This window comes from Daucus carota, chromosome 8, assembly GCF_001625215.2.
Source record: "Daucus carota subsp. sativus chromosome 8, DH1 v3.0, whole genome shotgun sequence".
Taxonomy (NCBI): Eukaryota; Viridiplantae; Streptophyta; class Magnoliopsida; order Apiales; family Apiaceae; genus Daucus; species Daucus carota.
In genome coordinates this window covers 7,862,048-7,875,587 of record NC_030388.2, presented here as the reverse complement: position 1 = coordinate 7,875,587, position 13,540 = coordinate 7,862,048, and the positions used below count along the sequence as shown (strand labels likewise).

Genomic DNA, 13,540 nt, shown 5'->3' with positions numbered 1-13,540 from the left:
GCACAGTGAGGTTCCCTGTTGTAACCTCTCTGCACTACCTGCATCCTAACTGAGATAACTTAATGTGTACTAAGTGCATTCCTACCAAATCAATTCCCATGGATTCCCAACTCTTAAGGCTATCTATCAGACTTGGTTTCACTCCAAGGCCCCATCTGAAACTTTCCAGGTTATTACATAAAGTTGACACTGCTGAAAACTACCCTGTTTCCCAACTGCCTTGTGTTTACTGATTTAAAACTCTGTTTTCTCACTAGGTTTTGGGTTCTAATGGTTTGTTAGGCTTCCTAAGGGTTCACTAAACTCAGTTAAGCCAAGGCCCCATGAAGGCCTCACTCATGACAAGGTGAAAACCTCACAAGAACACAGATTATTCAATTCTGCCCTGTTTTGGGGTATCTACTGTTTTGAGTGTGTATACCTACCTAAATGCAGGGGCTTTGGTGATTTAAGACTACTGGAATCATAACAAAACTCACTCCCAACTCCTGGACACTTGGGACAAGTAAAACCCAACCAAATCAACACCAAAACTCCTAGTTTCTATGTGCAAGAATTCTGTCCAGTGCTAGTGTGTGCCTCCTTCCACCTTATCACCCATCTTAACACCATTCAACAACAACCAAGCCAACAACTCTAATCTATAATCTATATACCACTACTTTATAGCCTTATACAAGAAATTACAACACAAATCAAGCCTCATAAATCACATTACCGAAGCCAAAAATCACAGCAGAGCAGAGCAGATTGGTTTTCAGCATTTTTAAGCATGATTTTGATTTAATACTCCATATAAAATCACATAATACATCAAAACTGAACATGACTAATCATGGCACATATTATACTAGCATTTTATGGCAAAAACCGAGGCATGCAATGATCAAAAACCAGTTTAAAAGTGACAAAATCAGCATACACTTTATACTATGAAAATCATGACATGCACTTATAAATTCTAACTTTTCTTGGTAAGATCTTGACATGCAATGTTTAAAACTTTTTAAAACAATCTTGTAAAGACTAGAACTCAAAGAACCCAGCAAGAAACATCTCATTACATCCACAAAATCATCCAAATCGATGGACTCCCTTCGGCTCTTTGAGAGTCATTGCCGAGGGCTTGAACCAAGGTTATGGCTTGACAAATGGGGGTGATACACTCCCTCAAGGCCACTCCTTGTCCAAGTATTTAAGCCACAATGAGTTCAACTCTAGGTCCATGAGAACCAAAGTCGAAAACTCTTGGCTTGATGACATACAAGTACTCAAACTAACCTTAAATGGAAGCTTGTGACTAGGAGATGATTTTTCTCTCTTGGATGAGTTGCAAAATATGTGTGTATATGAGGTTATGAAGAGAAAATTTTAAGGGTTTGGGAGGGAGGTAGTATTCGGCTGAAATGAGAGAGAGAGAGGGAGGAGAGTTTTGGTGGTTTTTGATCTTGTGAAGTGGAGAAAGTTGAGTGCTCTCTTGTTTTTATCATCATGACTTGACCAAAAGTGTTAGTGGATTTAAGAAGTTACCAATCTAACCCTCTAGCAAGCTTGAGTGGAATTGCATGTGGGGTTTTTGATGTAATTACAAGAGTCAAATGGTGTGAATAGTCGGTCATGCCCTTGGACTCTATTCTCTACCAAAATGCATGCAAGGGTACTAGTGTAATCTTATAATTATTAAAAGTATGAATAAAATGAATGGATTTTAATAAATAAACTACAATTCCATAAATCATCAAATTAATACTATAAATACTATGAGATTTTACAAGTTTAACAAAATCATGATCAAAAATTTTGGACCAAGAAATATTTTTAAAAGCATTTTCAAGTATTACACTCTAATATATAATCTATGTAATAAAAGAATGTACACACAATAATACACGTAATAATTCACAACGAAACGACTTTGCACTACAATTATATACGTATATCATATCACGTAATCGCTCGCATTACAATTTACCACTATTTACGATAATCTCTACTATTATTAAATCGCGTAGCCGCAACTATTAAATTAACATCGAATCGTGCAAGATAATTAATCGCGTAGCGAAATCTCTCGCATACGACTATTTATACACGAAATAGAATCTAATTATGCCATCAAGTCATGTATCAATCTCGATTATCACTAAATCGCGTAACAAGAAATCTTACTCGCGTACAAAATATATCGCATAAAAGTTATATTAGTGATACTTGCAATACCACATAACAAGAGAATATATATATACACTCTTCTTTAACGATTCCACATATCGACATAGTAACATAGATTATAAGTGTCGTGTTTATGAAAAGTTCAAAATTACCGGTTGTTACACTCCGTCCCTCCCATTTCTTATCGTTTGGGTTGGGCACGGAGGTTAAGAAATATGTATAAACTAGTGAAAAAGAGAAGAAAAAATGGGTGAAGTGGTGGGACCCATTGATTTTTAATGTATAAAAAGAAGATAGTGGAGTAGAAGTAGTGTGAAAAGGAAAGAAAAGTGAAGAAGTGGTGGGACCCATTGACTATTTTGGGTAAGTTTTGAAATGTAAAGAATTGGATGGGACACCCCAAAAAGGAAAGTGTAAAGAAATGGAGGGGATGGAGGGAGTATTAATGATAATTTCACGTTTAACATGACACGTGAGTAAGATTTTTGAGGAATCAATGTGTTTAGATTGTATTGGAAATCTAATTATATTAAATGCACACATGATGAAGTCAACACCTACATATTCTAAAATTGCAGATATTTTGAAACAAGGAAAGAACTCTAGAATAGCAAATATTTAAGAACGGAGGGAGTAGATTTTAAACAATTTTAATTGAATACCCTCAAATTTCATGATTAAAAAAAATCCATCAAAATCTCAATCGATTACACCCCTAGGAATTTATTTAAGAATTTTTTAGTTTGGGCTCGTGATCAAGTTCCAACTTGAAATTCATCCAAAATAAATAATAATAAAAATCATCATGAGCTCCCAAGTGCATATTCTTCTTGAGCGTTCTCCGCATCTTACACCTGCGTGGCTGTCCGCTAACAAGACGACCACAAACTCATGGTCATGTCACACCAAATAGTGACCTCCACCGATATGAATTATAGCACATGTTTTTCCTCTTTTTATTCAAATCGGGGATTCATGAATTTTTTCAAATATGGGATGGATTGGGAAAAAAAATTACTAGATCTTCAGGAATCAGGTAGGGATGGTAAAAAGACCCGATCCGAAGGAAATCCGATTTGAAATTTTAAATTTTGGATATACCGAATCTGATTTTTCAGATTTGAATTTAAGTTTTATACCCGAATTTTTTTAGATTTGGATTTAAGGAATACCGACCCGAAACTCGATTCGAATCCGAAACCTGAAAAATACTGGAATATATATGCGTGTGTATTAAATTTTATGTATCATCCATTATGATATATATTTTATATATAGGATATTGTTTCCTGGAGAACCATCTTATATAATATATAATTCATAGGTTTTTTTTATATTATACGTCATAATACATACATACATATATATATAGGGGCTTATTCCACTACAAACCACACTCTCATACAAACCTAAAAACCACTATTTCCACTCCCATTTTTACTATGAGCACTCCAATCTTTTTATTTTTTATTTTTTTTAATTTTCAAGGGGGGCCCACTGCTGACATCATCTGCCACGTCAGCACCTGCTGACGTGGCACTGCCACATCAGCTGCCACGTCAGCACTGGGTCAGCCCACTGCTGACGTGGCAGATGACGTGGCAGTGCCACGTCAGCAGGTGCTGACGTGGCAGATGACGTGGCACTGCCACGTCAGCAGTGGGTGTGACCCAGTGCTGACGTGGCAGTGCCACGTCAGCAGTGGGGGACCCCCTGCGCTGACGTGGCGTGGTGACGTGGCGGGGTGGAAAGTGTAAGTTTGGGGAAGTTGATGGCAAAGCTAGGGGGGGTGATATTGTTAGTTTTTAAGAGTTTGGGGGGATATTTGTTTAGTTTTGAAATTGGTTTTTAGGTTTTTATGATAAAGTTGGTTTGTATTTGAACAAACCCCTATATATATATATACATATATATAGAGAGAGAGAGGCAAGTGATCAAATACAAACCAACTCTTAAATATAAACTAAAAACCAGTTTCCCTACCACTGTTTATAACTACGTGTATCACTAATTTATACTGCACTAATCACTGTTTTTATACTATATATAAACATCGATTTTTATTATCAAAATTGAGAAAATCTACTTATCTAAACTATTGTTAATCGATTATAGATGATCAATTTCATCCGTAGGAAGGTTCTTGGCGGTGGGAAGCCACAAGAGAAGATGTATGATGATGGTAAGTAGTCGTTAGTTTTGGTAAGTTATGATGAAAAGTGTATATGACTATTGGTGATGGTAGAAATTGGTGGCAAGTCAAAGAAACGTCTGGTAATGGTGGTAAGAGGTCCATTATTACGGTTCGGATGAAGATGATGGTCATATATGTTGTATGTGTGTGTGTGTGTATTGGCGAGATATGCTATATATAAGTTAGTGATATGTTATGTGCAAATTAGTGATTTCTATAATTAAAAATAGTGATAAAAAACTGACCAGAAACTGGTTTTTAGTTTTTAGGCTAATTTGGTTTTTATTGGAGTAGGACTCTCTCTCTCTCTCTCTCTCTATATATATATATATATATATATATATATATATATATATATATATATATACATACATATATATATATATATACATACATATATATATATATATATATATATATATATATATATATATATATATATCTATATATATATATATATATATCTATATATATATATATATATATAGGGGTTTGTTCAAATACAAACCAACTTTATCATAAAAACCTAAAAACCAATTTCAAAACTAAACAAATATCCCCCCAAACTCTTAAAAACTAACAATATCCCCCCCCTAGCTTTGCCATCAACTTCCCCAAACTTACACTTTCCACCCCCGCCACGTCACCATGCCACGTCAGCGCAGGGGGTCCCCCACTGCTGACGTGGCACTGCCACGTCAGCACTGGGTCACACCCACTGCTGACGTGGCAGTGCCACGTCATCTGCCACGTCAGCACCTGCTGACGTGGCACTGCCACGTCATCTGCCACGTCAGCAGTGGACTGGCCCAGTGCTGACGTGGCAGCTGATGTGGCAGTGCCACGTCAGCAGGTGCTGACGTGGCAGATGATGTCAGCAGTGGGCCCCCCCTGAAAATTGAAAAAAAATAAAAAATAAAAAGATTGGAGTGCTCATAGCAAAAATGGGAGTGGAAATAGTGGTTTTTAGGTTTGTATGAGAGTGTGGTTTGTAGTGGAATAAGCCCTTATATATATATATATATATATATATATATATATATATATATATATAATTTTGTTCTATACCTTCTTTATATTTACAAACTTTATTAAATATAATTAATTTAAAAAATTTTGATCCAGTGTCTTCTATCTAGTAGTTCAAATATAAGCATATTTTATATAAATTTAATTATAATTGATAAATTGAATTCTTGTTAATAATCTAAATTAATATGATTTAAATTTATACTATTCTAGATTAAACAATGGAATCCCACCCAATAATCCTGATTTTGAAAAAAAATAATACTTAATTATCATAGTTTAGACATGTTATAATTTTTTAAGATTTCCACTTGAAACCAGAATCCGACCCAAAAACCCAAAAAACCCGACGGATTGAATTTAGATTTACATTTTAATATTTGAACCCGAACCCAAACCCAAACCCGATCTGACCCTAAATATAACGGATTGGATGTGGATTTCATGAAACCCGAACTGATCCGACCCGATTACCACCCTAGAATCAGGACAAGTTAGAGGATTAGTGTTTAGGGTTATCCATTCTGAAATTTCTCATTTTTATTATATAATATTAAAATAATAATAATATTATACAATATATCAGAGAATTCTTGAATATGTTACACTTGTATATATTTATATATTTAAATAATCTCCACCATTTTATTTTATAAAATTATTTCGTATTATAATATGATTAATTATAATAAATCTAGTTTCATCTTTCATTTTTATTAAAAGTAAGTATTAATTTGAATTGATACCTAAAATTAGGGCTGAGCAAAATCGAACCGAACCGAAATAACCGAACCGAACCGTACAAATTCGGTTTGGTTTGGTTTGAAAAATTTTAAAATTTCGGTTATTTCGGTTTTCGGTTATAACCGAACAAAAATTTCGGTTCGGTCCGGTTTTTGAAAAACATATTTCGGTTTAACCGAAATAACCGAACTTTTATATATATATATTATTAAATTATATATATATATATTATTAATAAATTTTATATTTATATATAATAATAATAACATTAAAACTACAGTGATATGTTAGATATATAAATTGATCTAACTGGACCTTCAGCCCCTATTAATTGTTAATCTACTGAGTACTGCCTTGGGCCTCCATTCTCTCTCATCTCCGGCAACTTGCCGATCTACAACTCTACTACCTTCACATTCTTGTTCGCGATTTGCCAGATTTCTATCAGATTGAGTTGTTGTAAAATGAAATTGTGGGCAAATCTTGAAGATTACAGAGAACTAGAAGAAATGGGCCAGCAAGATTTGAGCTAGAGAGATCTGATAGACTTGAATAGGCGTGTGTGTACAGAAAAAGAAGGATTTGATGTAATGGAGTAAATGCAAAAGAGTGACATTTGTTAAATCTGATGGAGAGAGTTCTGCAGAGATGTTTACCAGCTTGATAAGTGATAAAGTTCGGTTTTTCTTTAACCGAACCGAAAAAACCGAAGTTTTTTCGGTTTGGTTCGGTTCGGTTTGAAACACAAGTTCGGTTCCGTTCGGTTTTTAAAAATATAAAAATTCGGTTTTCGGTTATTTCGGTTCGGTTCGATTTTCGACCGAACCGACCGATTGCTCAGCCCTACTTAAAATATTATAAGAAATAAAAAAAATTATAGAATCAATATATATTATAATATTTTTGAAATTTGAATTCTTCGATTCCCTACAAGGATCCTCATTCCCAGTTCAGAACGGGAACAAAATAATCACTGTTCATAAGTCGAGAAAGATTCTGAGATCGGTCTCATACTCGAGGATAAAGGACGAGAATAGTGTCCCGACTCTCTGCCCAATCCTACCCATTGCTGGATGAGTATATAGAAAGTAAAAAGTTGATTACAAAATTATTGCAATAAATTAATTATATATGACTAGTTTAGGCCTCATCTGTTATTATTGTTGCTGAAAATACCAATAATTTTTTAACTGTAAATTAAATGAATTAATAGATGAGTAATTGACACTTTGCATCTCACAAGTTTAAGCGCTTTTCGATTTGGTCCAAAACAAAATTTCTTGTCAATATGCACCCCAATGTTTAAAAAGCGATTCAATATGCACCATTTTGACCTTTTTCCGTCAAATTGACTGTTAAAAGATGCAGGGGTAAAATAGTAATTCTATAGACTTCCTTCTACTACATTTTCCATACAAAATTATTATTTTACCCTTGCAGCCGTTAATTTTAGCAGTCAACTTGACGGAAAATGGTCAAAATGGTGCATATTGAAGCGTTTTTTAAACACTAGGGTGGATATTGACAAGAAATTTTGTTTGGGACCAAATTGAAAAAGCGCTTAAACTTATGGGGTGCAAAGTGTCAATTACTCTTAATAGATTTAAAAACAATTTTTTTAACAATAATTTTTGACTCAAAAACACTTTTAGAAAGTAGGTCCCTTTATTTTTTGGAAAAACAATTTTGAGCTTCTGTAGAAAACTATAATAAATTTCAATATTAAATCAAATCAAAATCTTTAATTTTTATATAACATCTCAAATATATAAATATCAAAATTACTAATCCGATATTTTTTATGAACATTTTTCTGAAAGCAATTTTAAACTGTATAAAATGGGTCCAGCCCCCCAAAACCCTTAGATAATGTAACGTCTGAGTGGCATCTATAAACACTTATAAAGATTATCTAAAAAATTACATCCCCTTTGTCAAACCAAGCGAGCCCTAAGATATAATTTTGCACGAACGCAATTACAGATAATTCCATTAAAGCATATACAAGCATATACATGTTCTCTTAGCAAAAAATTTACATAATCAATTTAACCAATCAATATAGCTAAATATTGTACATACTCCTAATTAAGAAACAAAAAATAGCTAAACATGCAGCCTCTTTGTTTTTAGATCGCTTAACACATTGAATATTTAAATTCTTTAATCCAAAAAGTATTACAATCAAATCTCGAACAATCCAACCTACATCAGTTGTGAACACAATAGCATCGCAATTGACCTTTAAATAAGCAGCAACATCTGTAACCAAAAGTTCAGAATTATGAGTTATATCAACTGATATTGGATCAAATAATGACCCCAAAACATGAACAATTTTATGTCGTGAAAGTTGAGCTCTTACGATATTTACCACTGTGCCATATTTGATACAAACATTACAGATCACCCAAAATATCATATAAGTCGTTATTAGAAACGTTTCCGAAACACATAACAAAACACACAAAAATATTAAAACAAACACAAACATCCCAAAAGAATGGGCACGACCTTGATGACAAGATACTTGCCAAGAACTCACCCAAAAAAGGTTAGATCTTATTAATAAACTAACAAAATAGAAGAGAATATGGAAGAGCGAAGATGATTACTATAAAAATGAAGGTGAAAAGCGGAGAAGTGACGGTTAGAATCCTGATTTTGGAGGTCGACCATCAAAACTGCAAACCCTGAGTGTAGTAATAATACATTGTTCAAAAGAGATAAAAAATACAAAGAAAAAATGAAAATTTTTAAAGCCCAAATGTACAACGGCAACCAAAGATACCAGAAGAAGAAGAAACGAAGCCCGTAATTTCTAAAGCCCAATGTACGAAGGTATTACAGCAGTCCATTGTAAGCTTAAGTATGCAGACACACTCTAGTTAATTAGTGGCACAATACACAGTTTGCGTGCTAGCCCAAGCTACAAGTTTCTAGAACCCTCCGGCCCCTTTATTATCTTCGCTTCTCTTCTATTTCTAGGGTTTTGTTATCCTCTCCTATCATTTCATTTCAACAAAACTTCAATTCATTTCTTCTGGTGCTCTCTCCCTAACTTCAGGTAATCTCTCTCTCTCCCGGCCTCCCTCCCTCTCTCCCCCTTCCTCCCTCCCTCTCTCTCTCTCTTCAATCAGCTTATATGTGTGTATATCAATCTACCAGTGTTTTTTGTTAAATTGTTGTTGAAATTGAGCAGAAATGGCAGCATCTCAAATGACAACAACTTCATTCACCGGTAGGAGTTTGTTGTTTCCTTCAACTGTTGAAGGAACCTTTAAACCTTCTTCGGTTTCACATTTCGGACAATTCGGAGGTGGATTGAGTCTGAGGTCTTTCCGTGGACTCAGTGTCAAAGCTGCTACTGTTGTTGCTCCTAAGGTCTTTTCAATTTTAGTTATTTCGTCTTTTTTAATTTATTCCAACTGTTTTGTATTGTTTTGGCGTTTTCGTTGCTAATTATAATTGCGAATTTTGATAGTTTGCGTTTTAGTTGCTGTAATCTTCAGTGTTCCTGGATTCATAAGTTACTTGTTGCGATTCCAGCATCAAATTGTTAACTTACTAGTTGTGGTAGTACCAACTTATAGACTTATTAGTCGTGGTTATATATTTTGTTAGCTTTTGTGTTTGGAGTAGTGATTTCGTTTTGAAGTTTACGTATCTTTATGTGGTGGATGTTATGTATGGATTCTATAATCTTATGCACTTATGTTACATTTCTTGTTTTTTCAATATGTTGTTTTCTTGGAGAATTTATGCAAAATTTTGTAAAATGTCAGTGGATTTTGAGGGCACTCATTTGTTAAATTTTTATAGTATATTTTCTCTAGTGTGAAGAAAAATGGTTGTTCTCAGTTTTTTTTCTATTGTTACGTGTTTGAAACTTGTGTATTCCAGTCGTGGTCAGTTATTTGTTTTTTTATATCTTTTAGTGTCAAGTATAGGGGGTGTAATTTGTAAGAGGTGGCTGATAAGCTCTTGTCACTTGTTACCGTGCTATGTTTCTGAATTTGACCATGTGTTGCTTTATCTCTACTTTTGAGTCTTTGTTACTGAATGTTGGTAATTTTCTTGTTAAATGACCAGGAGCATCTCTCTGTCTTATCTTTTTTTTTTTTTTTTTTTGCTTAGAGCTGGCTTATTAAAAGTTTGAGTTCAAATTTTTATTTTTAATATTTTTTTAATAGACTTTTATTGATCTTGTATTCATGTTTCATCTATGCTTTTATTGAGGTTGTTTGGCTGAACTTATTTTTCAGAAATAAGAGCTTATTTCTGGAGAAAAGTACATCAGACTGTACTCTTTTCTGAAATAAGCCCTTATTTTTTTTCTCAAATAATGAATATGAAACACCTTTTTAACATTTACGTTCAATAAAACTACAAGAAAAAATTTACTTTTTGGAAAAGAAATAAGGGGGTGTATTTTTTTAAAAAAGCTGTTGCCAAACACACCCATTGTTTGTTAAACTGAATTAGGTTGTCATCACCAGTGTGATGTACAAATATGTACATTTGAGTATCTTCTAAGTGACGTCCCCTGTTCTAGCTATAAGTTTTGTTTTAAATTTTGTTCTCTTGGAGAATTGCGGCAAAATTATGTGCAATATAAGCCTGTAAATTAATGAAACTGCAACTTTCCGTCCTCTCCCAGTCTCGTATCCAGTTTTTTTAACTTCTGTCTTCAGATACTTATTCTGTTTCCAGACTATATACTTGATTGTAGTCATTTATTTGTGTTAAATTTATTCAACCTTGTACTGATGTGTTTGCAACATGCCAGTACACTTCACTTAAGCCGTTGGGTGATAGAGTCCTTATTAAGATCAAGACTGTCGAGGAGAAGACCACTGGTGGCATCTTACTGCCATCATCAGCACAATCAAAACCTCAAGGAGGTCAGGTTGTTGCCATTGGAGAGGGTAGGACTGTTGGACCTAACAAAGTTGCTGTGTCTGTGAAGGTGAGTGTTTAGCTAGACATTTTATCGTTGTTATCTGTCAGTGTAGTTGCTTACTGAATGTTCTTGGCATATAGACTGGTACCCAAGTTGTGTATTCCAAGTATGCTGGAACTGAAGTGGAGTTCAACGGATCCAATCATCTTATTTTGAAGGAGGATGATATTGTTGGTATTCTTGATACTGATGATGTCAAAGATTTGAAGCCGCTAAATGACAGAGTCCTCATTAAGGTTTGTCCTCCCCCATCTCCACACTGATACTGTAATATAAGTATCTGTCTTTGAAAGCTGATGCTATTATGTTTATTTTAAAGAAACTAAATTCAATTGCACCAAGAATTTCAAAAGCAGGCTAGATACATATTTTCATGGTGACTCTTCATCAAGACTTAATTCTATCTTAGCTTTGTTGAATTTCAGATATACACTGATTTTGTTTAGAAGAGTTAGAATGGGTTTTAATTTGTGGAAGTGTGGATATAAGTTTCCATATGTTAACAACTTATATGCACTTGTATCCTGAATTTGAAAGAGAAGAACTGTAAGCAAGAATCCCTGGTTTATTATTAATCAAACTATAAAGACTCTTCTTCCAAACAAAATCTTAGTTTGTTGAACTCTGTGAAATGAAGAAGGTATATTGCTATAGAGGTTTGTAATTCATGGCATGTATTTAATCAGTCACGATTTTGATAAATGATATGTATGATGTTTAATGTCGTTTCTCTCTCTTGTTGCATTGAAAACCAGGTTGCTGAGGCTGAAGAGAAAACAGCTGGAGGCCTGTTGCTAACTGAGGCAAGCAAGGACAAGCCATCAATTGGAACTGTAAGTAGCACCTACCCTTAATCATGCTTTCCATTTGCATTAGAAGTTGGTCAACGATTTCTTGGAACAGGAACCGTGAAAAGTGGTATGTCATAAAATTCTGTTCGGTGTGTATGTCTTGACTTAACAATGCTTCTTGGCCACACCGTGTAAATGACAGGTGATTGCTGTTGGACCTGGATCTCTAGATGAGGAAGGAAAGAGAAAAGCACTTGCCCTTTCCGCAGGAAACACCGTAATGTACTCCAAATATGCTGGAAACGACTTTAAAGGCCCTGATGGATCGGATTACATAGCTCTAAGGGAATCTGATATAATGGCAGTGCTATCATAGTTACTTGTGACCGTACACCCTTAAATTATGGGAATTATTGAATAGAGCCAGAGGAGATTTAATGTAATAAAACCTTGTTGAGTGTAGTTTTTGCTACCTCTGAGTTGTGGTTTATAGTATCTGTTGGATATGTGCAAGTTTACCTCCCTTGTAGTTTGAATTGAGAATGTCTTTCGATTTCTTTCTAATCTCACCTATAACTATATGAAACTAGCTTTTCTTAACCTGGGCAAAGCACGAGCTGTTTTAAATTATTTTTTTGATATAGGTTCATCTCTTTTAAATTGAGAGATTATAATAATAATTAAGCCTGAAATACGACTAACCGCTCTCTTATTCTCTCTCCTAATCTTCAAGATTTCGTTCATCTTTTCTTTCAACTTTGTGCGGCACATGTAATCACATGTTTTGGAAATTTGTGGAGTTTAGTCGCATTCACTATGCCATATACATTGCACACTTTTTTCTTGGTGAATGAGTTACTTATTTTGAATCTTGCAAATTGATGTTGTTTTATGAGGGAGTTTCGAATGTTTAAACAATTCCTAATTGATTTGCTCTCCCGCTCGAGGGCGCTTTCACGGCATTGTTATTTGAGAATTGTTGTGGTGTGTTTGCTATCAAATGGTTACGGTGTAGTGGTTGTCAAAGCGACGCAATCGCCAAGGTTGTCTGAGGGAGTTTCAATGAAGTCATTCTGGTGGAATGCAGTGCGATCAAAGTAGTGAGAGTCCATGGAGTTGTTCTTGGTATATTAGTGAAAATGGGTTTAGAGAGGTCTTTATTATAAGGTTTAAGGTCTTGATATTATTTCTGATATCTCTGTGTATGAATATATACAAGTAGCCAAGGGTGTGTTCCTTGAAGCACTCCACTGATTGTGGATCTAATATCCTAAGAATGTTACATAAATAAATACATAAGATATGCACAAGTATTGATATAATCAGTTGCATGATTCTGGGGATTGTACAGATCATCTGTGATGTACAATATATTAACTGTTACGCCCCCGCAAGATGGAGGATCCATCAGAGACTCCAATCTTGTTCCGTAAAAATAAAAATCTTTGCGGAGAGAGAGGTTTGGTCATAGCATCAGCGAGTTGATCTTTTGTAGATATATAGGAAACTTTGAGTTTACCAGCTTGAACTTGTTGTCGGACAAAATGATAATCCAGTGCTAGGTGTTTCATCCTGGAATGGAAGACAGGATTAGCACTAAGGTAAGTAGCGCCAATATTGTCACAATGGATAGCAGGAGGTTGTGCA

The 13,540-nt window shown here is 34.6% G+C and overlaps 1 protein-coding gene across 1 annotated transcript; it reads left to right on the top strand.

Moving 5' to 3' along the window:
- Positions 1 to 9,010: 9,010 nt before the first annotated feature.
- LOC108200021 (20 kDa chaperonin, chloroplastic) lies at positions 9,011 to 12,457 on the top strand. The gene is made up of 6 exons (XM_017368077.2): positions 9,011 to 9,206; positions 9,342 to 9,523; positions 10,929 to 11,108; positions 11,183 to 11,338; positions 11,858 to 11,935; positions 12,096 to 12,457. The coding sequence occupies exons 2-6, from the start codon at positions 9,344 to 9,346 to the stop codon at positions 12,267 to 12,269; spliced, it is 768 nt and encodes a 255-aa protein (XP_017223566.1). The 5' UTR covers positions 9,011 to 9,206; positions 9,342 to 9,343; the 3' UTR covers positions 12,270 to 12,457.
- The last annotated feature ends 1,083 nt before the right edge of the window (positions 12,458 to 13,540 follow it).